This window comes from Esox lucius, chromosome 1 (assembly GCF_011004845.1).
Source record: "Esox lucius isolate fEsoLuc1 chromosome 1, fEsoLuc1.pri, whole genome shotgun sequence".
NCBI classification, from domain to species: Eukaryota; Metazoa; Chordata; class Actinopteri; order Esociformes; family Esocidae; genus Esox; species Esox lucius.
Genome location: NC_047569.1, coordinates 4,315,874 through 4,341,730, shown reverse-complemented (window position 1 = coordinate 4,341,730; position 25,857 = coordinate 4,315,874). Strand labels below are relative to the sequence as shown.

Here is a 25,857-nt window from a genome sequence, read left to right as displayed (position 1 = left end):
CTCTAACCATGCATAGGAGGGGGACACAGTGGGCTGTACTGAATGTATATAGACCTCTAACCATGCATAGGAGGGGGACACAGTGGGCTGTACTGAATGTATATAGGCCTCTAACCATGCATAGGAGGGGGACACAGTGGGCTGTACTGAATGTATATAGGCCTCTAACCGTACATAGGAGGGGGACACAGTGGGCTGTACTGAATGTATATAGGCCTCTAACCGTACATAGGAGGGAGACACAGTGGGCTGTACTGAATGTATATAGGCCTGAGCTCAACCTTCAACAGAGAGCTTTTGATCTGACTCTTCTGAGTGTTGTTTTCTGCTCCAGGTTTGCAAATCTTGAATAGAGCTTTAATTGTGAAAATAATCTACATTCTCTGTGCCTTCCCCTTAGTCAAAATACGGTTTGAGTTTATTAAATGTAACAAAAGAAACTTTAGATCCATGTATATATGTCACCGTTTACAGTGGTTTGAATTATGTCTGTTTATTTGATGTTATTATGCCTTTAAATACCACTTTGGGTTTGAACAAGAAAAGCTGGGAAGCCCTGTAATATCTTTACATTTTTTATGGAAGGAAGCAATATTGGTAGATTCCCTGGAAAATATTAAACTAGTCGCTGATGCTACATTATAACAGTTGATTTCTCATATTTTCAGTCATATGACTATGTCATTCTATTCCCTCTCCACTCCACATCGCAATGCAACATTGATGAAGCACACGACTCTGCACACAGTTACAGTGTGTTGCGGTGCTGGCGCTGAACAGAAAAACACATTCATTGGATTGCAAACCTGAAGCAACCAAGTAAAACCAGGCTTGTGTCCAAAATAACACCCTATCCGCCATGGGCACTGGGCTAAAGTAGAACACTATTTATGAGTACCATCAGAAGGTCTCAACCTCACACGTGAACACGTGAGGATTGCACTAAACACAGCGTCCTCCATTGATGCCCAAACTGTGAGTCAGCGGACACGCACTGTTGTTGCTGCTGTCCGTCACACTTGGGTAACCTTATCGCCGTCTCTGCCTCGCATCACATCGGCTCACAGCCAACTGCAGCGCAGCTTGATCTCAAGTGTTGTTTTCTAGGACTGTTTCCTCGATAAGCCACAATCAAAAGTAGCACCTAGTCACTATTACCTCTAAGGAGACTAAGGAGGAGGTAGAGAAGGAACAGCCATCCTCCAACTACAGTTATAGGGAATAGAGAGAGATGGGATGTTACAGCAGTTCTATTACAGGACCACAGAGGAAGGAGGGAGGGAGGGAGGAGGAACACCTGTCCTACTACAGGCCTAGAGAGGTGGGAAGGAGTGGAAGGCATAGCTATCCTCCTACAGATCTATGGAGAAGGGAGGGAGGAGAGCCAAAGGTGTAGCCATCCTCCTACTATAGGCCAAGGGAGGAGAGAGGGAAGAGAGAAGATGGAACAGCGACTCTACCATTACAAGTCATGGTCACCCAAGATAACAACAATAGAAGACCAGAGTGACCCCATGAGAATATCCATATTACAGCATAGACAGAGACAAATTGAAAGGGCAATTTTATACTAGACCAGTGGTGGTATGGTCCTCGGACCCCTGGTGGTCCTGGTGGGTACTGCAGATAGTCCATGAAAATACAAAAAAGAAGGTTAAGATTTGTTGCCTTTTTAATTATTAAATTACATTTTCCAGAATATTTTCTTGGATAATACTCATGTGCTAGCGTCAGCTGAATAATAATAACTAGAAATTACATATACTAAATATCTAGTGGTCTTGTAAGTAGCAGGCAAGTTAATTGTATGTAAATACTGAATAAAAGTGGCAGCTATTTCTCGTCCCCATTTTTTATCTATTTTTCACACAGAAATGTGCCATTTGACCAGGCTGACATGCTCCCCATGGCAATGGACCAGGGCCTAGTTAACATCATGATTTATGAAGGAGAGTGCAGCCATGTCAGTGTCATAACACATTATAAAACATTTTAAATGTAATATGAGGCATTTTATAGGATGTTATAAAGCAGTACATGTATGTAGCATTACTAAAGATACTGCAATGCAGGAAAATGTGTCTGGCACACAATTAATGTAAATTACTATGTACCTCAGTTGGCTCTTGCAACGCTAGGGTTGCAGGTTTAAATAACACTAGGGACCAGTATGGAAATGTATGTATTCATTATTTGAAGTCGCTCTGGATTACAGCGTATCTTAGATGACTGAAATGTAAATCATTTTTGATCGGTGGAAATTTATATCTTTGTTTTGATTGTATTTTATCTTGATTTTTGGTTAAATAGCATTATACCAAAACAAAACCTTTTCAATTGAATCAATGAGTAAAGGATCCTTCCTCGTTCTCCAACTCTCCCAATCGACCCAACGGACCACCCATACAGAACCAGTCACTGTTGGGCTAGGCCATAAGGATGAAAGCACACAAAAGGATCAGAGGGGGTTTGGATTTCAGGTCTTGAATACATGCAGCAAGGAATGGAAGGGCGGGCAGGGGGGAGGGTTGTGGGTAAGGTAGTTTGTTTTCAGGTAGGTCAGGTAGGTGATGGATAAAAACCTTTCATGACATTAGGGTCTGTGAGGTTCCGCGAGCAGATCATTGAGATCATAGCGTGGAGTCTATCTTCCTCCTCTTCGTCGTCATCCAGCGAGGGAGCACGGCTGCCCGTTGTGTGGTGGTAGTTTATAGTCACCGCTACATAACCAGGTGATAATACACATAGAGAACACAGTTATACAAAATGCACAGTGCCACCTACAGGCCTGGGGGTGTGGTGGTAGTTCATAGTCACTGTTACATGACCAGGCGATAATAAACACAGAGAACACAGTTAAACATACAGCACAGCACCACCTACAGGCCTGGGGGTGTGGTGGTAGTTCATAGTCACTGCTACATGACCAGGCGATAATAAACACAGAGAACACAGTTAAATATACAGAGCAGCGCCACCTACAGGCCTGGGGGTGTGGTGGTAGTTCATAGTCACTGTTACATGACCAGGCGATAATAAACACAGAGAACACAGTTAAACATACAGCACAGCACCACCTACAGGCCTGGGGGTGTGGTGGTAGTTCATAGTCACTGCTACATGACCAGGCGATAATAAACACAGAGAACACAGTTAAATATACAGAGTAGCGCCACCTACAGGCCTGGGGGTGTGGTGGTAGTTCATAGTCACTGCTACATGACCAGCCAGTAATACACACAAAGAACACAGTTATACATAAAGCACAATGTCACCTACATGTGTGTTTGTGTGTGTATCTCACCAGAGTCATGGTTGTGTCCAGGGTAGACAATGCGAAACACGTAGTCAGCAGCTGTCTGTTCCTCTCCAGGTCCCTCTTGGTCCAGCAGCCTCACTGTGCTGGTTCTCTTCCTCAGCTTTGGAAAAACCTTACCCTGGAACACACACAAAAAGAGGCACGCATGCACAAACACGTTTCACATTATCACCGGGTTCAACTGTTATTGAGGAACTTCAAACACATCACTCGATGCTGATCTGTATTTACATTATCTTCACATGAAACTTGATTGTCCCATATTTTGAAAAACTTTTCTGCTGAAGGAGTACAACTGGTTCAGGTAGGGTCAACCAGAAGCCCTCACCTTGCCTCGTTGGGACCAGAGGGGTGGCTCCAACTGACCGCGCGGCAGCAGGCCTGTCTCCAGGCAGGACAGAAAGGCCAGAAGGTGCCCACCGGGGGGGAAGTGGAGGGGTGGCCGCTGGATACCATCCTGACTGACCAACACTAACGACCCACCACAGTCAGCTAGAAGGATGGGGCAGGAGAGGTGACGTTTAGACAGAGAATGATTGAGTGTTGAGAATAAAATAGAATGATATCGAGTGAGGGGGTTGAAATGTAGCGGGGGTTAAGAAGATACAAAATGAAAACGGATAGAGTGGAGAACAAGAAAAGCTGGTGTACTGCTCAAAGCAAGTGTAAAATGGGGGATGGGTGACTAACATGAGAAAATGGGAGCAGATATATCACTTCAACCCTGTGAGACTAAATTACCGCCGCCAGGAAATTAACACTTCATGAATAACACTGATTAATAGCCTATTGTGACATAGCCATAAAGAAAGCACCCTATTTCTTCAACACGGCACTACTGGTATCTAAACAAGTGGTATACTATGTGATAGGGTGTCATTTGGGAAGACACAGGTGCCATGATAGAATGGGCTCCCTGGGATTACTGGAGAAGGGGGAAGGCAATCTAGTTCCTGTTACACAAACGTCGATAGGAAGTAATGAAGGTACGCTGTAATAACGTTGTGCATTGTGTATGTGTGTAGAAGTGTAACTAGAAGTGGGTTATGTTTAGAGATGAGGTTCAAAAGGATTTTAAATGCAAATACTTTGTTGTGTATGTGTGAGTGTGGAGACTTACGTCGCTGGTGACAGTGTATGCAGACGATTTGTCGCAAAGGCACAGTCAAGGCATAGTCCCAGTAAATACTGAAAAAGGAGAGAAAGAGAGGGAAATACTTTTTTTAATGAAATCTGAGACATTAAATGTTCAAGGAAATGAAAAAACAAACAAGTGAAAGACAGTAACATTTAATGGAACAGCCAACGAATAGACCCCCCAAAAATCTAAAACTCTACAAAATTCCAACATTGTGAATTGCAGTGTGAAGAACATCATTTCTGGTCTTTTTGGGGGTGGGTGGCTTTTGGAGTATTTCTGCTCCTTGAATAATGTCCATGAATCTACCTCTTCTCCAGGTCACAGTCCCCCAGTGTCCCGTTGATGAGCTGGTTAGGGGTCCACTTCAAGGTGAGGTTATCCCCCGCCTGGTGGAGGGACAGATACCCCCGCAACACCTCCATTTCTTTTTTCTACAGGGATGAAGGAAGAAGACTCAGTGAGAGTTCTGCTTTTAAATGGAGTGGCAAATGATAACTCGGTATCCGTAGCCACAGCCTTTCATGTACACCCCATTCAAGCCCCCAACTCTGGAAACTTCTTTCTCAAAGCTATCTGGACTTGCAGCTACACAAATGTGTACTCAAGGTAGACCTCAGTGTGTGCCATCCTACACTATGCCACGGTAATGTTACTGGTTAAGTTACACTTAGATGATTCTTGGTTAGGTAGCTAAGTCAAACAGTAAGTCAACTTAAAAGAGAAGTGTAAGTTAAGTGTTGTCACTAGTCAACATAAACTTCAAGGATGAGCTAATTGTTAGCAAGCTAATTGTTTACAATCTAACAAAAAACATTAATCTGGATAAAGCTAATAATGTGGTTTTTGACATGTGTTGGAAATTGCACACATTGTCATCTCAGTCTATTTTGCCCTATTACAATGAGATACTTTTTTTTTCATTCATTCATTCATTCATCTTCTTCCGCATATCTGGAGCCGGGTCGCGGGGGCAGCAGTCTAAGCAAAGATGCCCAGACTTCCCTCTCCCTAGACACATCCTCCAGCTCTTCCGGGGGGACACCGAGGCGTTCCCAGGCCAGCCGGGAGACATAGTTCCTCCAGTGTGTCCTAGGTCTTCCCCGGGGTCTCCTCCCGGTGGGACGGGACCGGAACACCTTCCCGGGAAGGCGTTCAGGAGGCATCCAGAACAGATGCCCAAGCCACATCAGCTGACCGCTCTCGATGTGGAGGAGCAGCGGCTCTACTCTGACTTCCTCCCGGGTGACCGAGCTTCTCACCCTATCTCTAAGGGATCGCCCAGCCACCCTGCGGAGAAAGCTCATTTCGGCTGCCTGTATCCGGGATCTTGTCCTTTCGGTCATGACCCAAAGCACATGACCATAGGTGAGAGTAGGAACGTAGATTGACCGGTAAATCGAGAGCCTCGCCTTGCGGCTCAGCTCTTTCTTCACCACGACAGACCGATACATCGACCGCATTACTGCAGGAGCTGCACCGATCCGTCTGTCAATCTCCCGTTCCATCCTTCCCTTAATCGTGAACAAGACCCCTAGATACTTAAACTCCTCCACTTCAGGCAAGAACTCTCCACCAAGCTGACGTGGGCAAGCCACCCTTTTTCGACTGAGGACCATGGCCTCGGATTTGGAGGTACTGATTTTCACCCTGACCGCTTCACACTCGGCTGCAAACCGTCCCAGTGCATGCTGAAGGTCCTGGTTTGAAGGGGCCAACAAGGCAACATCATCCGCAAAGAGCAGAGACGAAATCGTGTGGTCCCCAAACCTGACACCCTCCGGCCCTTGGATGCACCTTGAAATTCTTTCCATAAAAATTACGAACAGAACCGGCGACAAAGGGCAGCCCTGCAGGAGTCCAACATGCACAGGGAACAAGTCTGACTTACTGCCGGCAATGCGAACCAAGCTCCTGCTTCGGTCGTACAGGGACCTGACAGCCCTTAGCAAAGGACCCAGGACCCCATACTCCCGAAGCACCCTCCACAGGATGCCGCGAGGGACACAGTTGAATGCCTTCTCCAAATCCACAAAACACATGTGGATTGGTTGGGCAAACTCCCATGAACCCTCCATTACCCTGTAGAGGGTATAGAGCTGGTCCAGTGTTCCACGGCCCAGACGAAAACCACACTGTTCCTCCTGAATCCGAGGCTCTACCATCGGCCGTATTCTCCTCTCCAGTACCCTGGCATAGACTTTACCGGGGAGGCTGAGAAGTGTGATCCCTCTGTAGTTGGATCACAACCTCCGGTCTCCCTTCTTAAAAAGAGGGACCACCACCCCGGTCTGCCATCCCAGAGGCACTGTCCCAGACCGCCACGCGATGTTGCACAGGCGTGTCAACCAAGACAGCCCCACTACATCCAGAGACTTGAGGTACTCAGGGCGGATCTCATCCACCCCCGGTGCCTTGCCACCGAGGAGTTTCTTGACTACCTCAGTGACTTCAGCCCGGGTGATGGACGAGTCCACCTCTGAGCCCTCAGTCTCTGCTTCCTCAATGGAAGACGTGACGGCGGGATTGAGGAGATCCTTGAAGTACTCCTTCACCGCCCGACGACATCCCCAGTTGAGGTCAACAGCTGCCCACCTCCACTGTAAACAGCGTTGGTAGGGCACTGTTTCCTTCTCTTGAGGAACCGGATGGTTTGCCAGAATCTCTTCAAGGCCAGCCGATAGTCCTTCTCCATGGCCTCACCGAACTCCTCCCAGGCCCGAGTTTTTGCCTCCACAACCACCCGAGCTGCAGTCCCCTTGGCCTGCCGGTACCCCTCAGCTGCCTCAGGAGTCCCACAAGCCAACCAGGCCTGATAGGACTCCTTCTTCAGCTTGACGGCATCCCTTACTTCTGGTGTCCACCACAGGGTTCGGGGGTTGCCGCCGCTTCGACAGGCACCGGAGAACTTACAGCTCTGCCGGAGGTGGGAGTTAAAGATCTCTCTGACAGGAGACTCAGCCAGACGTTCCCAGCAGACCCTTACAGTACGCTTGGGTCTGCCGAGTCTGTCCAGCTTCCTCCCCCGCCATCGGATCCGAGTGTCCAAGACATACGGCCGCAGGTCAGATGAAACGACAACAAAGTTGACCATGTGCACCGATGGACACCTTTATGCTTGAAGATGGTGTTTGTTATGGACAAACTGTGACTAGCACAGAAGTCCAATAACTGAACACCGCTCAGGTTCAGATCAGGGGGGCCATTCCTCCCAATCACGGCCCTCCAGGTGTCACTGTCGTTGCCCACGTGGGCGTTGAAGTCCCCCAGTAGAACGATGGAGTCCCCAGTCGGAGCACTTTCCAGCACCCCTCCCAGAGACTCCAAGAAGGTTGGGTACTCTGCACTGCCGTTCGGCCCGTAGGCACAAACAACAGTGAGAGACCTATCCCTGACCCGTAGGTGCAGGGAAACGACCCTGTCGTTCACCAGGGTAAACTCCAACACATGGTGGCAGAGCTGGGGGGCTATAAGCAAACCCACACCAGTCCGCCGCCTCTCACTATGGGCAACTCCAGAGTGTTGAAGAGTACATCCTCTCTCAAGGAGTGTGATTCCAGAGCCCAAGCCGTGCGTAGAGGTGATCCCGACTATCTCTAGTCGGAACCTCTCAACCTCAGGCACAATCTCAGGCTCCTTCCCCGCCAGCGAGGTGACATTCCACGTCCCTAGAACTAGTTTCCATGTCCAGGGATCGGGTTGTCGAGGCCCCCGCCTTCGACTGCCGCCCGATCCTCTACGCACCGACCCCTTACGGTCCCTCCTGCAGGCCCCACGTCGCTCCATAGGGCTGAGCCCGGTCGGACCCCATGGGGAAAGGCCCGGCCACCAGGCGCTCGCATACGAGCCCCAGCCGGGCCTGGCTCCAGGGTGGGGCCCTGGCTGCGCCATACCGGGCAACGTCACGGTCCTCAAAATGTTTATCATCATTCTCTGAATTTTCTATGGAACTTTTTTTGGATCGTATGCTGATTTTGTACGTTTGTCCACTGTCAAAAAATTATCAGTCTATAATTTTAATGGTAGGTTTATTTTAAAAGTGAGAGACAAAATAACAACAATAATCCAGAAAAATGCATGTCAAAAATTTTATAAATTGATTTGCATTTTAATGAGTGAAATAAGTTTTCGACCCCACTGCAAAACATGACTTATTACTTGGTGGCAAAACCCTTGTTGGCAAAACCCTTGTTGGCAATCACAGAGGTCAGACGTTTCTTGTAGTTGGCCACCAGGTTTGTACACATCTCAGGAGTTATTTTGTCCCACTCTTTTTTGCAGATCTTCAAGTCATTAAAGTTTCAAGGCTGAAGTTTGGCAACTCGAACCTTCAGCTCCCTCAACAGATTTTCTATGGGATTAAGGTCTGGAGACTGGCTAGGCCACTCCAGGACCTTAATGTTCTTCTTCTTGAGCCACTCATTTGTTGCCTTGGCTGTGTGTTTTGGGTAATTGTCATGCTGGAATACACATCCACGACCCATTTCCAATGCCCTGGCTGAGGGAAGGAGGTTCTCACGCAAGATTTGACGGTACATGGCCCCGTCCATCGTCTCTTTGATGCGGTGATGTTTTCCTGTCCCATTACCTGAAAAACACCCCCAAAGCATAATGTTTCCACCTCCATGTCTGACGGTGGGGATGGTGTTCTTGGGGTCATAGGCAGCATTCCTCCTCCTCCAAACACGGTAAGTTGATGCCAAAGAGCTCGACTTTGATCTCATCTGACCACAACACTTTCACCCAGTTCTCCTCTGAATCTTTCAGATGTTCATTGGCAAACTTCAGACAGGACTGTACATGTGCTTTCTTGAGCAGAGGGACATTGCGGGCTCTGCACGATTTTCAGTTCTTCACGGCATAGTGTGTTTCCAATTGTTTTCTTGGTGACTATGGTCCCAGCTGCCTTGAGATTATTGACAAGATCCTCCTGTGTAGTACTGGGCTGATTGCTCACCTTTCATGATCATTGCAACTCCACGATGTGAGATCTTGCATGGAGCCCCAGACCGAGGGAGATTGACTGTTCTTTTGTGTTTCTTCCATTTGTGAATAATCGCACCAACTGTTGTCACCTTCTCACCAAGCTGCTTGGCGATGGTCTTGTAGCCCATTCCAGCGTTGTAGGTCTACAATTGTGTCCCTGACATCCTTAGACAGCTCTTTTGTCTTGGCCATTGTGGACGAGTTTGGAATATGATTGATTACTTCTGTGGACAGGTGGCTTTTATACAGGTAACAAGCTGAGGAGCACTCCCTTTAAAAGTGTGCTCCTAATCTCAGCTCGTTACCTGTATAAAAGACACCGGGGAGCCAGAAATCTTTCTGATTTAGAGGGGATGAAATACTTATTTCACTCATTAAAATGCTTTTTTCTGGATTTTTTGGTTGTTATTCTGTCTCCCACAGTTCAAATAAACCTAACATTAAAATTACAGACTGATCCTTTCTTTGTCAGTGGGCAAACATACAAAATCAGCAGGGGATCAAATACTTTTTTTTCTCACTGTAGATGGCAGGTAGAGATGTCATAGCAGTGGCCAGCTGGGTTTGCACCAGCTTTTATTCCTCCAAACTGTAGCTAGTTGTATACATGAATTGGTAAAATTATGTCACATTTATTCACATGAGATTATTTGTCTTGATTTAGCTCTAAAAATCATGAAGGCCTGTTGTTTTATTATGTTACTATTGTGTATATTATTTATTTGACAGTTGCACAGCCACTACCTAACCTGTCCGCTTGCTCCAATTTCCAATACTTAATCTAGTTGAATCTAGTTTGGGTTATGATAGAATAAAAGTAATAATTGACAATAAGTGTCTTTACCATTTCCTATCTTTAGCTTGCCCAGTTTCTTAAACATTTCCTCATGACATTTCTCCTAACCATCTCACAAGATATTTATTTCGGGACCACAACATTATTCTTAGATTATGTAGTATTTTCGCGAACGGACTGCATTTTGAATATCCTGCTGCCATTATGTTCTGCTATACCGTGGCAAAAGTAATGAGCTGTGTATAACTCAGCAGCTATTACAGGGGTGTCCATGTTCCTGGAATGCCAAAAGGTAAGCCTTTTGTTTAAACTAGGTTTTCAGTGATTACTAGTATTTGATTAAACCCAGTCAATTTCCAGTGGCTGCAGCACTCCAGGACTTTGTGTCGTGCTTATGTTTCCAATACAACCAACCCAGTGTATTTAAAAATGCCCTTCAATTTCATGTAAAACAAGTAATACAGTAGCTGTATGTAGCCTTGACTCCCATGCTTAATAGCCTGTTTAAGGCCTGTAATGCAATGGTTCAACCATTTCATGTTTTTTAGGCTATACCAGTGACCATGTTTTTTAGGCTATATGTGATAAAGGATGGTGGAGCATACTGGATAACTGAGCAACATAAAAAGTAAAACCAACACGTGTGCAGTAATCTCTGTATCTTATGGCGCTTTTCCACTGCATGGTACTCACTCAACTCGCCACCACACTACTCGCTTTGGGAACTTTTCCTCTGGTTAGTACCAGCTCGACTCGGCTCTACACGCCTCGTCTCGAGGTCGTTTTCCACTGCAGATAGTACCCACCCATAGTGACATCACAGGAAAACTGCCGTGATGCCACCTCCAACGCGAGACAACAATGGAGGATATCAGGAACATCAATGGAGGATATCGTAAAACTACCGGCTATTCCGACGAAAAGCCAGCATTTGCCAACTAACATAAACCCTGCTATGAACAAAAAAATCTATTGAATGAACTCCATCAGTTTTCTTTTAATTTGACAAGCTCTGAACGTAAAGTGGCAAATCAAACTAAACTAAATCTGGATAACATGGTCACAGACCCTGTTTGAAAAACAATGAAAAAGTATAAGTATAGAATTATTGCCCTGCAGTATAAAAAAAATCTGCAATGTTCTGTTAGATTTAAACGTATATTCTTAACAACTCAACACCAACACATACATACATAACACCTCCATCCAGATTAAAAGGTATAAATAACTGCTTTATTAATTCCGGCTATAATACCACGCCGACTGACTCTAGAGTAGCCTACTGTGCACAAGGCAGTGTTTATTCCGGTAGTAGCGAAGAAGCACGTGTGAGCAATAACTTTTCTCTTAATATACTGCAAACTGCAAAAATTGTTAGAAAACTTGGTAGGCTTCTTGGACTTGGCTTGACATTACTACTCTGACCAGCGCAATGTATGCCAGTTAGCCTATAGAAAAGCCAGAGGAAAAAGGCGAGGTCCTTTTGAAGGCTTCAAAAACGGCGCGTCTCTCACGAGGATAACAAGTTGATTTCAACGACCAGTGCATTCTCTGACACTGGAAGGCTAACTGTTGAACACCTTGTTTTGCTTTTCTGCACGCTTTGAGTCACTCATGTCCAATTAGAAGTCTTCCTTGTTTTCACATCACCTTTTGGTATTGCCTCAGCTCGCTTGGAACCTCGACGAAGCAGGTACGAAAAAAAGTACCTTTTGGCTAGTGTAAAAGCAAAAAAGGCGAGGTGTGTAGAGTCAAGCTAGTACCATACAGGGGAAAAGCTCCCAAAGCAAGTTGAGTCCGTCAGGTACCATGCAGTGGAAAAGTGCCATTATATCAGAGCAATTTGGGTTAAGGCCATACCTTTGCGTTTACATTTAACTGCCGACATTTTACCCACCCTGGAATATTGCACAGGGAAAACCAATGTATGTGAATGTGCATTTTCCAGAGAGGGAGCCAGAAATTAAAATAAAAAAAGGAAGATATGTAAAAAGGAAATGGTAGAGAATATCAGCTGCTGAGGGGTGGCAGCATGTTTACTGGTGTAGTGCTTCACTATCAACATTCCCTTCTAAATCTAATTAGAGCTAAACCTTCCTCGTCTCTAGCTGGCTGTGATCGCTCTGGGTTCCTGTACTATCGATTACCACACAGCCTCAGCAATGTGCTGCCAAACCTCGACAACCTTGACAGTAGAGCCAGAGAAATCGTCTATGAACTAACAGACAGATCCTGTTAAACTGTGCCCGAGTTCCTCCACTCAAGGCTTTGGCCAAACCAGGGTCTGTCCCACAGGTGTTGGAGGCCCGAGTTTCTGCAGGTTTTCACTCTTACCTTGTACTTCATTGGTTATTTTGGTCACTAACTGGTTAGGTTCCACCCTCACCTGGTTGTTAAGTCTGAACTGGGAACCAGTTGGAAAGAAAAACCAGCATACACTAGGCCCTCCGTGGATTTGGTTTGACACCTGTGGTCTATTCGATCAAACACTGCAGACAAAAAAATCTAATGTCCACACTTTTTTACGATCAACGCGTTCACCACCATCCGAAAGAGGCCGATGTTTCCTCAATTAGAATGTCTGTGCACCAGTGTGTGGGAGCACCACCCCCACGTTCGTCCACTAGCCTGCCTCCTGACTGTGTAAGGGTCAGTGGTGTGACAGTAGGTGGGAGCTGAAATGTGTGATTTTGCGCGCATGTCAGAGCCACAGTAGCACAGAGCTGAACAGTGTAGGCGTGCTGTGTATAATACACAATACCAAAGACACCAATACAGGATCATTTAGGGAACACTGAAGCCTCATTGATTTCAATAATGTTGGTGACGTTCACAGCTGCTGCCTAGCCTAGAGTTCAATCGACCTGTTTTACATGAGCAGATTTACAGTTACCTGCACTTAATCCCAAAGAGCTAACAAAGCAGAAGACATGAAGTACAGTGGTTGGGGAATTAACTCCCTAAAAGGACCCTAGAGGCAAAGTAGACAGAGTTATTAGGGTATCCTTCAGGGCAGTGAGGTTCTCAATCGTTTTGCCTCAAAAGCCCCTCTGGGTCCAAGATAATAAATAGAGATGAAATATTCAGTTTTCTTTTTGGTAAATGTATTACAAAAGTACATATTTTCATTGTGTTTATTAAAATTAAGTAGCTTGTGGCCAGTACCAACAGCCAACATTACTAAATGTTATTGTTTTTATATTTGATTTATTTTCAAATAGAGAATGTACAGAATGCCTGGCCATGCATTTATTTTTCATGGCTGTCGATTCATTCAACATGAGCAAACATTTCATGTTGCAAACCTTGAATGAAGTGGTCAGGTGATAGTTTTGAGGCAGTAGTTAACATTCTTACTGGCAGATGTTCCTATTTTGGCACAGCAAGATATTATCAAATGAATTGTCTTTTATATTTTTGGATTTAACAATATTTTCAAACCGCTGACCAATTATCTCATATTATTGAGTAATTAATGAAACATGAATAAAAGAACATAAAATAAATTGCCCTCACAAGGATAGTGAACCATTGAATTTGCTTGCACAATGTTTAGATAAAAACAGTATTTAAAAATTGTTGGCCAGGCTGTGAATCCAAAAGAAGATGAAGACCACAGAGCATTTAACAGTAGTTAGAGGAAAAGTAATACAAATATCTGGAAGGATTAGGGAAAAGGTACAAAATAATATACTTTTTTGGATATCCCAGTGAGCACAAATAGGAAGTTGTAGTTGAATCACACCTCCCAGGCACTGCCAAAAAAAGGGTGTCCCTCTAAACTCAGCTACCTAACAAGGAGACTTGTGAGAGAAGCCACAGAGAGGCCAACAATCATTTTGAAGGAGCTCAAGAGTTCATTGGCTGGAAATGTAGTAATTGGTACACCCATGGCCAGCCCTAGGCATAAGCGACATAAGCCACTGCTTTGGGGCCCCAACCACTAGGGGGCCCCAGACTGCTAGTGAGCCCTGAGCCCCAAAATCAAATTTTGCTTAGGGCCCCCAAATGGCTAGGGCCGACCCTGGGTACACCAGTGAACTATATCAAGAACTCTGCATAACACTGGCCTGAATGGGAGGGTGGCAAGATAAAAGCTGTTTTTCAAAGTACCATCTGAAAGCATGTATAGAGTTGGCCAAAAAGCATAAGAGGGAATACCGGTCAGATGGGGGCACTAAGATAGAGATTTCTGGCCAGATTTGTGTGGGAAAACGCAACATTGCCCATGCCCATAAAGACAAAACATCCCTACAGTGTAGTATGGTGGTAGCAACATCATGTTATGGGGATGATTCTCTTCAGCAAGGACTATATGTTGTGGCTTTATAAAAAAAAAGGTGAATGTTCCACAGTGGCTCAGTCAAAATTACTCACAAAACGTTGGTACCTACCTACCCCAAAATACAGAAAGTTGTTATTATAGTGAAAGGTGGCTCTACCAAATATTTACATGTGGAGGTTTTCTTTCATCACCTAACATCTACTTAAAATATTTTAATTTGCATTTCAGTGTTTTAAAATAAATGATCTAACATTGAAATCTCAATGTGCCATTCCTAATTCAGTAATACTGTGGATTATTTATTGAGTAAAATAGCTATATAAATTATTGTTATGATTTTCCTTCTAATATCAAGGCCCCTCTGGCAGCACTCTTGGGCTCATTTGTGGGCCTAGACCCTCCTGTTGAGAACCACTGCTTACTTTAGGGGTTTAAAATTGAGATTTTTGTTCCTTAATAAGAAGTAGAAAATGATTTTTTAAAGAACTCCTTTTAACGATTCTACAAAAATGAAACTCAACGGATTATTCATAAGGTTCTTTACAGGAACCAATAAGAATGGGTTTTTACAAGGTACACCACAGTTTTAATTTGAAACACCCCTAAAGAATCTTGCAGGAACCTTTTCTTTTTAGAGTGTCAGAAGAAACGTGAAGCGGAACACAGCTAAGAGAGTCCTCTTCAGATAGTTAAAGTTAGGTTTTGCTTACTATTGCAGTTCTATTATAGCACTACAGCCAAGTGACAATTCCAGTTCAACAACAGATGCATCAAGTATTGTGCACTCAAATTTCAAGTGTCTTATATGCTTATCTGGAGCGTTTTTCTGAATTGGCTGGCACTGAAATATAATGGACCCCAGCCCCAAAGGTAAGAATTATAAATCCTTACCGGTTGGACCAAGACATTGTTTTTGCCGTAGAGCAGGTGAGTACGGGAGTTCTGGTGAAGAGATTCCACATATTCCCGAGCCGACGCCGCAAACTTATCATCGGCTACACTGACGCTGGACTGCCTTTTCCGGATCTGGGAAGCGGACCAAGAGAAAGGTCTACATGATTCAGAATCTATATGTAGGTACTTGACCATGATTGAATCTGACATGGTTATTTACCAACCAATGATTTTAACCAATATCGTTCTAGTTACCATACCTATTTTCTGGCTACAAAGGTCTGATGAACTACTCCCCGGACTTGGTCATTTTAATTGAGGGGACTGGTAATTTTAATTGAGGGGATTATACTAGCTTGATAATTATAAAGGAAATTAGGATTTCCATCGCTGCTTACTGAATCTCTAATTTAATTAATTGTATTAATGGACTCCCTCCAGTGAATGCCCCCTAGGGACCTGGCCTCTCTCACCCCCAGAGCAGGCCTCCGGCTAGGGGAAGTATCCTGGCCTCGGTGGGCTCCGTGTATCCGGTGGCGCTGGACCAGCTCATTGGCCGATGGATCTGTCCAAAAGTGGTCTGATGTCTTCAGCTTGGTATATTCCAGAGCACAAGGACCAACTGATAGAGAGAGAAGGAGAGACAGAGGAAGAGACATAGACAGAGAAATAAAGAGGGACAGAAAGATTAAGAGAAGCATGTAAATATCAGCGAAGAGTAAATAAAAGAGCATCAGAGAATGTTGATTTGTATCCCCTAACTGAACATTATAACAATTGGTTAGTGCATTCTGACAACAGAACCAAGCCTTATAACAACCAATGTAACATTATAACTACCTGTAGATGCATTATAACAACAGAACCAAGCCTTATAACAACCAGTGTAACATTATAACTACCTGTAGATGCATTATAACAACAAAAGCTATCCTTATAACAACCAATGTAACATTATAACTACCTGTAGATGCATTATAACAACAGAATTTAGTATTATAACATCTCATATGGGCAACTTACCAAGTATGAAAGATTATAAAAGCTGCACTCTCATACTCTGTCATGTCTCCATTTAAAACAAACACTAAGGATGTGCATTGAATCTCATTTGACCAACTTACCAAGTAGGCACGCCAGAATAGGTCCAAACACTGAGTCGTGCATCAGGGCTTCCTTCTCATAGTACTTACTGCAGAGAGAACACACACGAGCACACATATTTTAAATACTTAATACAAGCCCACCATTCAAAAGTACCTTAAATACTGAATGATCTTCAAATATTGTCACAGTATGACATGACAACAAGGGGAATAGGTAAAAGTCCCTCACACAATGAGGCTACCCATGACCGCTGAGACAGAGCAATGCTTCGATAGCTGCTTCACCCTTCACTAATGCAGGCCTGCAATCTGAAAGCCACCTACTAAAAAAGCCACCTACTAAAAACACGACCCAAATTCTGGAAAATAACGAACATAAGTTTGACCTGATAAAAAAAAAAGAATTAAAAACTATTCAGGAGCAACATTAGCTTTTCAAATGCCTGCTCAATCAAAGGACGCACAAGCACACACAATGGCAATATAAAGAAACAACAAAATGAATAGTTAATCAATACCCATTAACAATACAGAGTAAAGAACTTTGCTTGGCCTAATGTGCAAGAAATAAGAAACATGTCAGAATGTATCATTAAAATTAGGGTAATAAAACGATCTGATGAAGAAGTAATGTACTGTGTAGAACAAAATAAAAAGTTAATTAAATAAAAATTACATGTGTGAGACCAGAACCACTATGACTACAACAATGGAATGCCAAAGTAGAAAATCTTTGCAAGGACTACCTGCAGTTGTCCACGATGTACTGAACGATCTTGTCTAGCACCTTCTCAAAGAGGGCAGTTCGTACCCAGATGTGCTTGATGGCTTGAGCGGATAGGGGCTGGGGGGCACGACCTGTCGACGATGACCCCTGCCTCCTCAGTGGCTCCTGACCCACACTCTGGGTCCTCTGGGTTCTAAGGCACAAAAAACAAAGCTCACACAAATACATAAGGACCAAATACAAGATTGGAACAGTACCAGAAATGTGTCAATGAACTTCCACTTTAGCCAGATGTCGGCATATCATTTTCCGGTTTACTTAAGGCGATCACCCGCGTCTCCAAGACCTGCCTAAAATAAGCATTAGTGATGTCCATCGAATTGTTGATGCCTGGTCCCTTGCTCCAACAAGCAAGAGGAAACAAGGGATTCAAACTCTACGTATCGAGTTATCTGCACAACTACGAGGGTAGGTAGTTAACTGTGGTGTGCCGGCTATCGGCTATCGGCTAAGCTAGTTAGCGATGTGTTCCTTTTTAGTGTAGTATTATGCAGGACAATAGAACGCATAAAAATTCACCCTAGCCTCAAAAACTGCAAAAGAACGCTGGCTGAGCTGGAACGCTAGCGCGTCCCTATAGCAAGTGATTTTAAACGAACCTTCGTTCGTTTTATTAAAAAGAGGACATTCTCCTGATTAAAATGATGCCCCACTTGTACCTTGAAACTTAAATGAGTCACATACATTATATTTCTTTTTTTTCGTACAACAGCATCACTCATCTTGTTGTGAGTTTAGGTGTTTACTAATGCGGATGAGTATTAGTAAGTAAACCGGAAACTGCAATACCGACTTCTAGACAAAAGTGGAAGTTCTTCACTACGCTGGTGCACAGAGTCTATTGAGGTACATGCTGGCCTGGTTATAAGGTCCATGTAGCTTAGTGTTTTGTCTTGATTACCACAGGAAAACAGACTAATTGTATTCAGACTATTTACTTAAAGGGAAAGTTTGTCCAAAAATCATATTTCGGTGAAAGTTTCCTTACACTGAGTTGTTCCTTTGGGCACATGGAGTAATTTTTTTTAAACAATACATTATTCAGCTCTGTCTCAGTCAGTAATTAGCGTTATTAGAATCATACAAATTAATGAAGGGAAACGGTACATACTGCTATCACAAAGCTGCATTGCAAGCAGAAAACAACTCTAAAACACTTCAATCTAAGTGGTGTTGTTTACCTCAAAGAACATGACAATGTTGTATTCCTTGAAATAAAGTTTCAATTTCCCCGATATAATACTCATTTCTGGTATTTTCTGTGTTTATACTGGTCAGTTTTGTTCACAATTGCTTCAATCCATGCATTCTTTTGGTAGGATTAAGTGTATACATCAAAGTCAATTAAAGTTTGTATTTGCGAGCTAGAAAGCAAGTATTTTGTCTTTGATATTCACTGTGGACAGTCAAACTGTATTTGCTTGAGAAAGAAAAATACAAATATATTATATCTGACTGTGAATACGAGCAGGAAGAAAATTTTTCTAACCATAATACTTAAATGATGAATTGACCGAATAGAAGCTTGGACAGCAGCTAATGTGGGGCGATGGTGAACACGTTAATCCCCTTGCCCAGAATATCTAGAGGCAATGTGTACTTTGTGTATTAACACATAGCAATCAGAAGTGTTACTTACAATCTGTCCTGTCTTGAACTGGGTAACTTGATGGAATTGCATTCGCCTTTAGTCCTCTTCTAAGTGAACGTGGGTCACGATCTGCTGTAGTAAAATGTTTCTCGCTAACTTTGTATGTCTTGTTGCTGAAGTTGCTTAATTGATTCTCCCACAATACGACTCTGGAGAAGCAGAGGTATTGTCCGAATTGCAGAGCAGGTAGAACTTAATTTCAACTCAAGATCCACAAGCAGGCAAAAAGCGGGGTCAGATATGAACAGGCAGTCGACATCGTCACAAACAAAGGAAATCCAGAAGTTTAAAGTATATTTATCAAATTAACCAAATAACACAGCCTCATCCTGCACATTGAAATTATTTTGACATGGCACACAACATCCACGTAGTAAGAATTAAGAAATATCTAAAGCAAAAATAGAGCAATAATATATATAACAGTGTAAACTAGCAGCAACTTTAAAAAGACTAGAATCTGAAATATGAACAATATGTGTCTAAGTATTGAATATTATAGATATATCAAGTATAGCAATAATATACATAACTATGTAAACTAGCAGCAATTTAAAAAATTCCAAAATACAAGTGCGTATGTGGCTCAGGCGAAGGTACAGACTAGGATAACCCAAACCATAAACACGGAGGGCATGCTGGGATCAAAGAACGTTATAAAGCTATCACAAACTCTTGAACAGGCTTAGTATTTCAGTTATTGGGAGCTGGGAGGAGTGCTGCGTTCATTGTGACTGGTATATGGTTGATCTGGAGGTTGTATGTCATCCTGGTGATGGGGTTGAGAGATGGAACTGTGAACAGAGCTTACAGATATGGCAACGAATGAAACCTCAAGTCTCCTCTCCCACATCCCTTGTGCCTTTCTTATGACCACAGCATTTTCCACAACTACAAATATTATTATGATGTGCACCGCTGAAAATGGGCCAGCTAGGCGAAGCAACCTATCTTCACATACCCCTGTTAAAATGCCAGGTTCTTGTGATGTAAAAGAATGAGATAAAGATAAATGTCAGAACTTTTCCCACCTTTAATGTGACACATAACGTGAACAATTCAATAGAAAAACAAACAGAAATCTTTGATGGGAAAAAAAATGTAATCACAATAACCTGGTTGCACAAGTGTGCACACCCTTAAACTAATACTTTGTTCAAGCACCTTTTGATTTTATTACAGTTGGTTAGGAGTCTATTAGCGTGCCACATCTTGAGGTGGCTGCCCAATATTTGCAAAAGCGCTCTGAATCGGTCAGATTGGGAGGACATCACCTGTGGCCAGCCCTCTTCAGATCACCCCACATATGTTCAATTGGATTCAGGTCTGGGGTCTGGCTGGTACATTCCAAAACGTTAATCTTTGGATGTTTTTCTTTGTAAGGAAAGGTTTCCGTCTTGCCACCCTACCCCATAGCCCATTCATATGAAGAATACAGGAGATTGTTGTCACATGTAGCACACAGACAGTACTTGCCAAAAATTCCTGCAGTTCCTTTAATGTTGCTGTAGGCCTCTTGAAAGCCTCCCTGACCAGCTTTCTTCTTGTCTTTTCATGAATTTGGAGGGATGTCCAGTTCTTGGTAATGCCTCTGTTGTGCCATATTTTCTCCACTTGATGGTGTTCACTGTGTTCCATGGTATATCTAATGCTTTGGAAATTATTTTGTACTCTTCTCCTGACTGATTTCGTTCAACAATGAGATCCCTCTGATGCTTTGGAAGCTCTCTGCGGACTATGGCTTTTGCTCTGAGATGCAACTGAGAAAATGTCAGGAAAATCCTACTAGAACAGCTGAACCTTATTTGTGATTAATCAGAGTCACTTTAAATGATGGCAGGTGTGTAATGATGTCTACTTAACATGAGTTTGAATGTGTCTGGTTAATTCTGAACACAGCCACATCCCCAGTTATAAAAGCGTGTTCACACTTATGCAACTAGGTTTATTGTAAGGTTTTTATTTTTCATTTTTCCCCCTCGAAGATTTTCAATTGAATTGTTCACATTATAGGTAACATTAAAAGTGGAAAAAGTTCTGACATGATTTATCTTTGTCTCATTCTTTTACGTCACAAAAACATTTTAAAAGGGGTGTGTTGACTTTTAATATCCACTGTAGCTTGTTGAGGTTAAAGCTCACCTCAGTGACATCACTGCTGAAGAACAGAAGCTTTGTATGGTGGCTAAAGGAAATAGATCGCTAGTGCCAGTTTGAATTCAGCCAATTCTGTCGATTGTTTCGTAAGAATAATGTTTAAAAATTTGATGCTAGCACGACAAATTACTGTTTTGGAGTTGTTTATCAATTGAAATGCAGCTTTAGTAGAGTGGGATGCACAGTTTCCATTCATAAAATTGGACAATATTAATAATGCTAATTACTGACTGAGACAGAGTTGAATAATGTATTGTTTTAAACAATGACTATGTGGCTGAAGGAACAACTCGGGGTAAGGGGACTGTCACCAAAATATGATTTTTGGACGAACTCTCTCTTTAAAGTCACTCAAAAGCAGCTGCTTTTTGCCTGGGTATATTAGCACTGTAACTGCTGTTACTGGGTAGCAAGATAAAAAAAATTATTACAGGTCAATAGGGTTAATCTATATACACTCTTAAGAGCTAGGAGTAGATTTATATAAGTTCATTAAGCAGATATGTTAGGAGTGCCTTTCTGTACTCAGGGAGACATCTGTTTAAAAGGTGTAGTTGCACTTTACACCAGGTGAGGGCAGCATGCTGCACAGACCTTCAGTAGACACCATTGTGGATCTCTTCACTGCCATTATGCAAAAAAAAAACTTTGACGATTCTGTCAAGAATCATGCTCATGAGGTCCAAACCTACTGGTACCAATGCTTTTTCCAATTAAATAAATAAATAAAACAATATATACTTCGAGCACACAGAGGTTTCGGTGTGGTTACAAAATTTGGACAAAGTAGATATAATATAAACATTCCATAGGTTTATGTCTTATGACAAGATGAATCTGGAAAGGCAGGGGAACCCTGAGGAGAGATTGGGGAGTGACAGAGTCAAGAATATGTGAATCAATATGTTACATGTAGTCACCATCACTGGCCTTATTATGTTTTGATTATTACTGATATTGATATGATGTTTTGATTATTACTGATATCGATAATTGCAGGGCGCCGGCTGTGTCCTGTTTATAATCAACTCTGATGTGACCCTTCTACTCCCTAACTCCCACTCAAACTGCCAGCCGCAGTCACGATGCACTCCCTCAGCTGCTTCAGGTTGCCAAGGGATCTTGTTAATTGTGACACACACACACACACACACACTAATGCACTGAAATACATTTATCCCATGTATTAGTAATTTTTCAGTCTACCCACTATACCTGCCATGCGTATAAATGGCTTTGTATTAAATATCAATTCCACTTAGAAAAAGTGTGTGTATGTGTGTGTATGAGTGATCCAAGTCTAACAATAACTGTGAGGAACAGAGGTCCATAAGAACACAGCAAAACCTGGCAACTCAGCTAGGTTAAATATAGACATCAAGAATAGTGTTAGGGGATAAGAAACATGGATTTATGGTTTTCTGGTCCCCACAAATATATAAACAAAAGTGAGCGTATGTGTGGGTGTATGCGCTTGTGTGTGTCAACTAACCCCTACTCTAACCTCATTTCCACTGCATCTCTGGTCTCCGGTCAAAAGTAGTGAACTATTTAGTAATTAGGATTCCAATTTGGCACCCAAGTGAAACCGTTACATAACCTCCCTATGCCCACAAGACAACAATCCAATACTGGAGCAAGGGATGTCATTCAAATTCAAAATGTCAACAAATGTCAACTTGCACCTCAGATAAAGGTAGATTAAAACGACACAGCTTCCATTTTACTCCAACAACAAATGATTGTGACAAATAGAGCGCCACGGTGACAGCTCTTCCATTTAGAATCTACATGCTCCAAAACCGTATCAGAACCAACTTTCTTAAACCCTGAATGCTGAATGCCAAGGTGTTCCAGATGGTGTAACAGAACTGTGTTGTTGAGCGGTTTGTAATAGAAATAACTGCATCACGTCTGGTAGGAACAGCCCTTTGCCGTGGGATCAAACCGCATGTGGGTGGTTGAAATAAGACTGAAATATATATATTTTACTTCAAATATTTGGCCTGAAAATAATTATGTTGTGTTATACTGACTCTTAGATTTCCTAAAATATATGCGGTCTTTAAGATTTTGTATTGGAATCTGAATATATTCACCAGTTTGTTGTATTATTGCCTAAAATTGTCATATGAAAACACACAGCCAGGGCAACTAAGGAGTGGCTCCATAAGAAGCATCTCAAGGTCCTGGAGTGGCCTAGCCTGTCTCCAAACCTGAACCCAATAGAAAATCTTTGGAGGGAGCTGAAAGTCTGTATTGCCCAGCGACAGCCTGAAAACCTGAAGGATCTGGAGAAGGTCTGTATGGAGGAGTGGGCCAAAATCCCTGCTGCAGTGTGTGCAAACCTGGTCAAGAACTACAGGAAACTTATGATCTCTGTAATTGCAAACAAAGGTTTCTGTACCAAATATTAAGTTCTGCTTTTCTGATGTATCAAATACTTATGTAATGCAATAAAATGCAAATTAATTACTTATCATACAATGTGATTTCCTGGATTTTTGTTTTAGATTCCGTCACTCACAGTTGAAGAGTACCTATGATAAAAATTACAGACTTCTACATGCTTTGTAAGTGGGAAAACCTGCAAAATCGGCAGTGTATCAAATACTTGTTCTCCCCACTGTAAATAAGCCACAGAAGTTTGGGAATTCTGTTCTGTGGAGCGATGAAACAAAACTGCAACGTTTCAGCATGACGGCTCAGCGGTATGTCTGGAGGCAGAAGAGTAAAGCATATGCTGAAAAGAACACTGCCCACAGTTACGCATGGTGGTGGCTCGTGGTGCTCTGGGTTTGCTTTGCATCCTCTGGTCATGGTTAAGCATGGTGGTGGCTCGGTGATGCTCTGGGTTTGCTTTGCATCCTCTGGCACGGTTAAGCATGGTGGTGGCTCGGTGATGCTCTGGGTTTGCTTTGCATCCTCTGGCATGGTTAAGCATGGTGGTGGCTCGGTGATGCTCTGGGTTTGCTTTGCATCCTCTGGCACGGTTAAGCATGGTGGTGGCTCGGTGATGCTCTGGGTTTGCTTTGCATCCTCTGGCACGGTTAAGCATGGTGGTGGCTTGGTGATGCTCTGGGTTTGCTTTGCATCCTCTGGCACGGTTAAGCATAGTGGTGGCTCGGTGATGCTCTGGGTTTGCTTTGCATCCTCTGGCATGGATGCAAAGAAAACCTGCAGCATGTAGAAAGCAAGATGGATTCATTGAAGTATCAGGGAATCCTTGGAGAAAACGTCATGTCGTCTGTGAGGAAGCTGAAGCTTGGGTGTCATTGGAACTTCCAACAGGACAATGATCCCAAGCATACCTCAAATTCCACCAAGGCTAGGTTGCAGAAGAAGTCCTGGAAGATTCTGTAGTGGCCATCACAGTCACCTGACTTGAACCCCATAGAAAATCTCAGGTGGGATTTGAAGAAGGCGGTTGCTGAACTGGAGGCCATTGCTCATGAGGAATTGGCTAAGATTCCTCAGGAGAGCTGCCAGAAACTGGTTATGCATCTCGTATGCAGCAGGTCATAACAGCAAAAGGGTGCTCTACTAAGTACTATAGATACTTGCCATGAAGGGGTTGAATAATTTTGACAGTGGGGAAGTTATTATAAGTTGCATTTTCAGTTGAATTTGGGGAAACCACTTGAAGCATTCGTTGTGTTGAGCTATTTTGATTGCTTCTGTTTGATTTGTTCATTACAAATAGCTGTCAGTCTTTAAATTCTGACAATAAACAGTAGAACTGTATTTTTGATTAATTCCGACAAAGCCTGTTACAAATCTAACAAAATGCTTGTGTCTCTCGCTGATACTATTTTAGATGTGTTCCATTGAGATTTTAATGATTTGTCTCAAACAAATTCTGAATAGGTCACAATTCTGAATGTCACACCAAATGATTTGTATTATATGCATTTAACATTAAAATAAAACTACTAAACATTGTATAGAACTTGGTTATCAGACACAGGACTAGGGAAGAACCATAATTCGTGTATAACACACTTATAAAGCATAGTATCATTAATTATTTACAGTTAAGTCTGTTGAATATTAACTACTGGTAAGTATTGATTACTCATAACTACCACTAAATAAATCAGTCATATTAACAAGGTTAGGTTATTTGAGTGAGTTTATTTCTGCTTATTAAACATTCATTCTTCAATGGGCACTAATGTAAAATAATAGGCAACTGTGACTGTGAGAGGTCAGCAAATACTATTGAATACAACATAAATCTCTGTGTGTCATTCTGGGCTCTCTCCAAAATTGCATGCCATTCCCCAATCAGTGCACTTTTTTTGAACCCGTAGGTTTATGGGTGCCATTTTGAACGCACTTACTTTCTTTAGTCCCAGTGGAAACATTTCTGGGGAGTGGGGACTGCCTGGGAGATGCTTCCAGTATTTCGAACAAGGCGAGTGTGTGGACATCACTTGGGAAAGTGTTCGCCAAACAACTGGTGGGCGGGGTGTGGTGGTTCAGTCTCTGAATAGTCTGGCTGAACAGAGTGTGAAGGCGTGGCTGAGTGCATGTGTGCAGGTGCAAGAGTATCACCCCCGCCTACTTGCGTCTGTGTGTATGTGTGCAGTTTTATGCTTGCGCGTGGGTGGGTCTGCACACTCCAGCCAGTAAATGACCCCGGGTGGTCATCCATCTTTCTCACACCCCAGCCGGCAGATCTGGTGACCAGTTATCCGTCTGGTAACAGCGGCACTCACCTCGCAGACACACAGCA

The 25,857-nt window shown here is 43.0% G+C and overlaps 1 protein-coding gene across 2 annotated transcripts in view; it reads right to left on the bottom strand.

The window, feature by feature from the left end:
* Window positions 1–25,857, bottom strand: part of sgsm2 (small G protein signaling modulator 2) — a 119,251-nt gene that overhangs the window by 26,373 nt on the left and 67,021 nt on the right. Inside the window, exons 4-12 of one of the 2 annotated variants that reach the window (XM_020050664.3) lie at window positions 17,271–17,444; window positions 16,543–16,610; window positions 15,892–16,040; window positions 15,416–15,550; window positions 4,767–4,891; window positions 4,440–4,507; window positions 3,648–3,811; window positions 3,305–3,437; window positions 2,583–2,720 (exon numbers count right to left, since the gene is read on the bottom strand). In XM_020050664.3, coding sequence (XP_019906223.2) covers window positions 2,583–2,720; window positions 3,305–3,437; window positions 3,648–3,811; window positions 4,440–4,507; window positions 4,767–4,891; window positions 15,416–15,550; window positions 15,892–16,040; window positions 16,543–16,610; window positions 17,271–17,444 — 1,154 coding nt within the window. The remainder of the gene's footprint in view (window positions 1–2,582; window positions 2,721–3,304; window positions 3,438–3,647; window positions 3,812–4,439; window positions 4,508–4,766; window positions 4,892–15,415; window positions 15,551–15,891; window positions 16,041–16,542; window positions 16,611–17,270; window positions 17,445–25,857) is intronic. The other variant, XM_020050669.3, reaches the window with a different exon arrangement.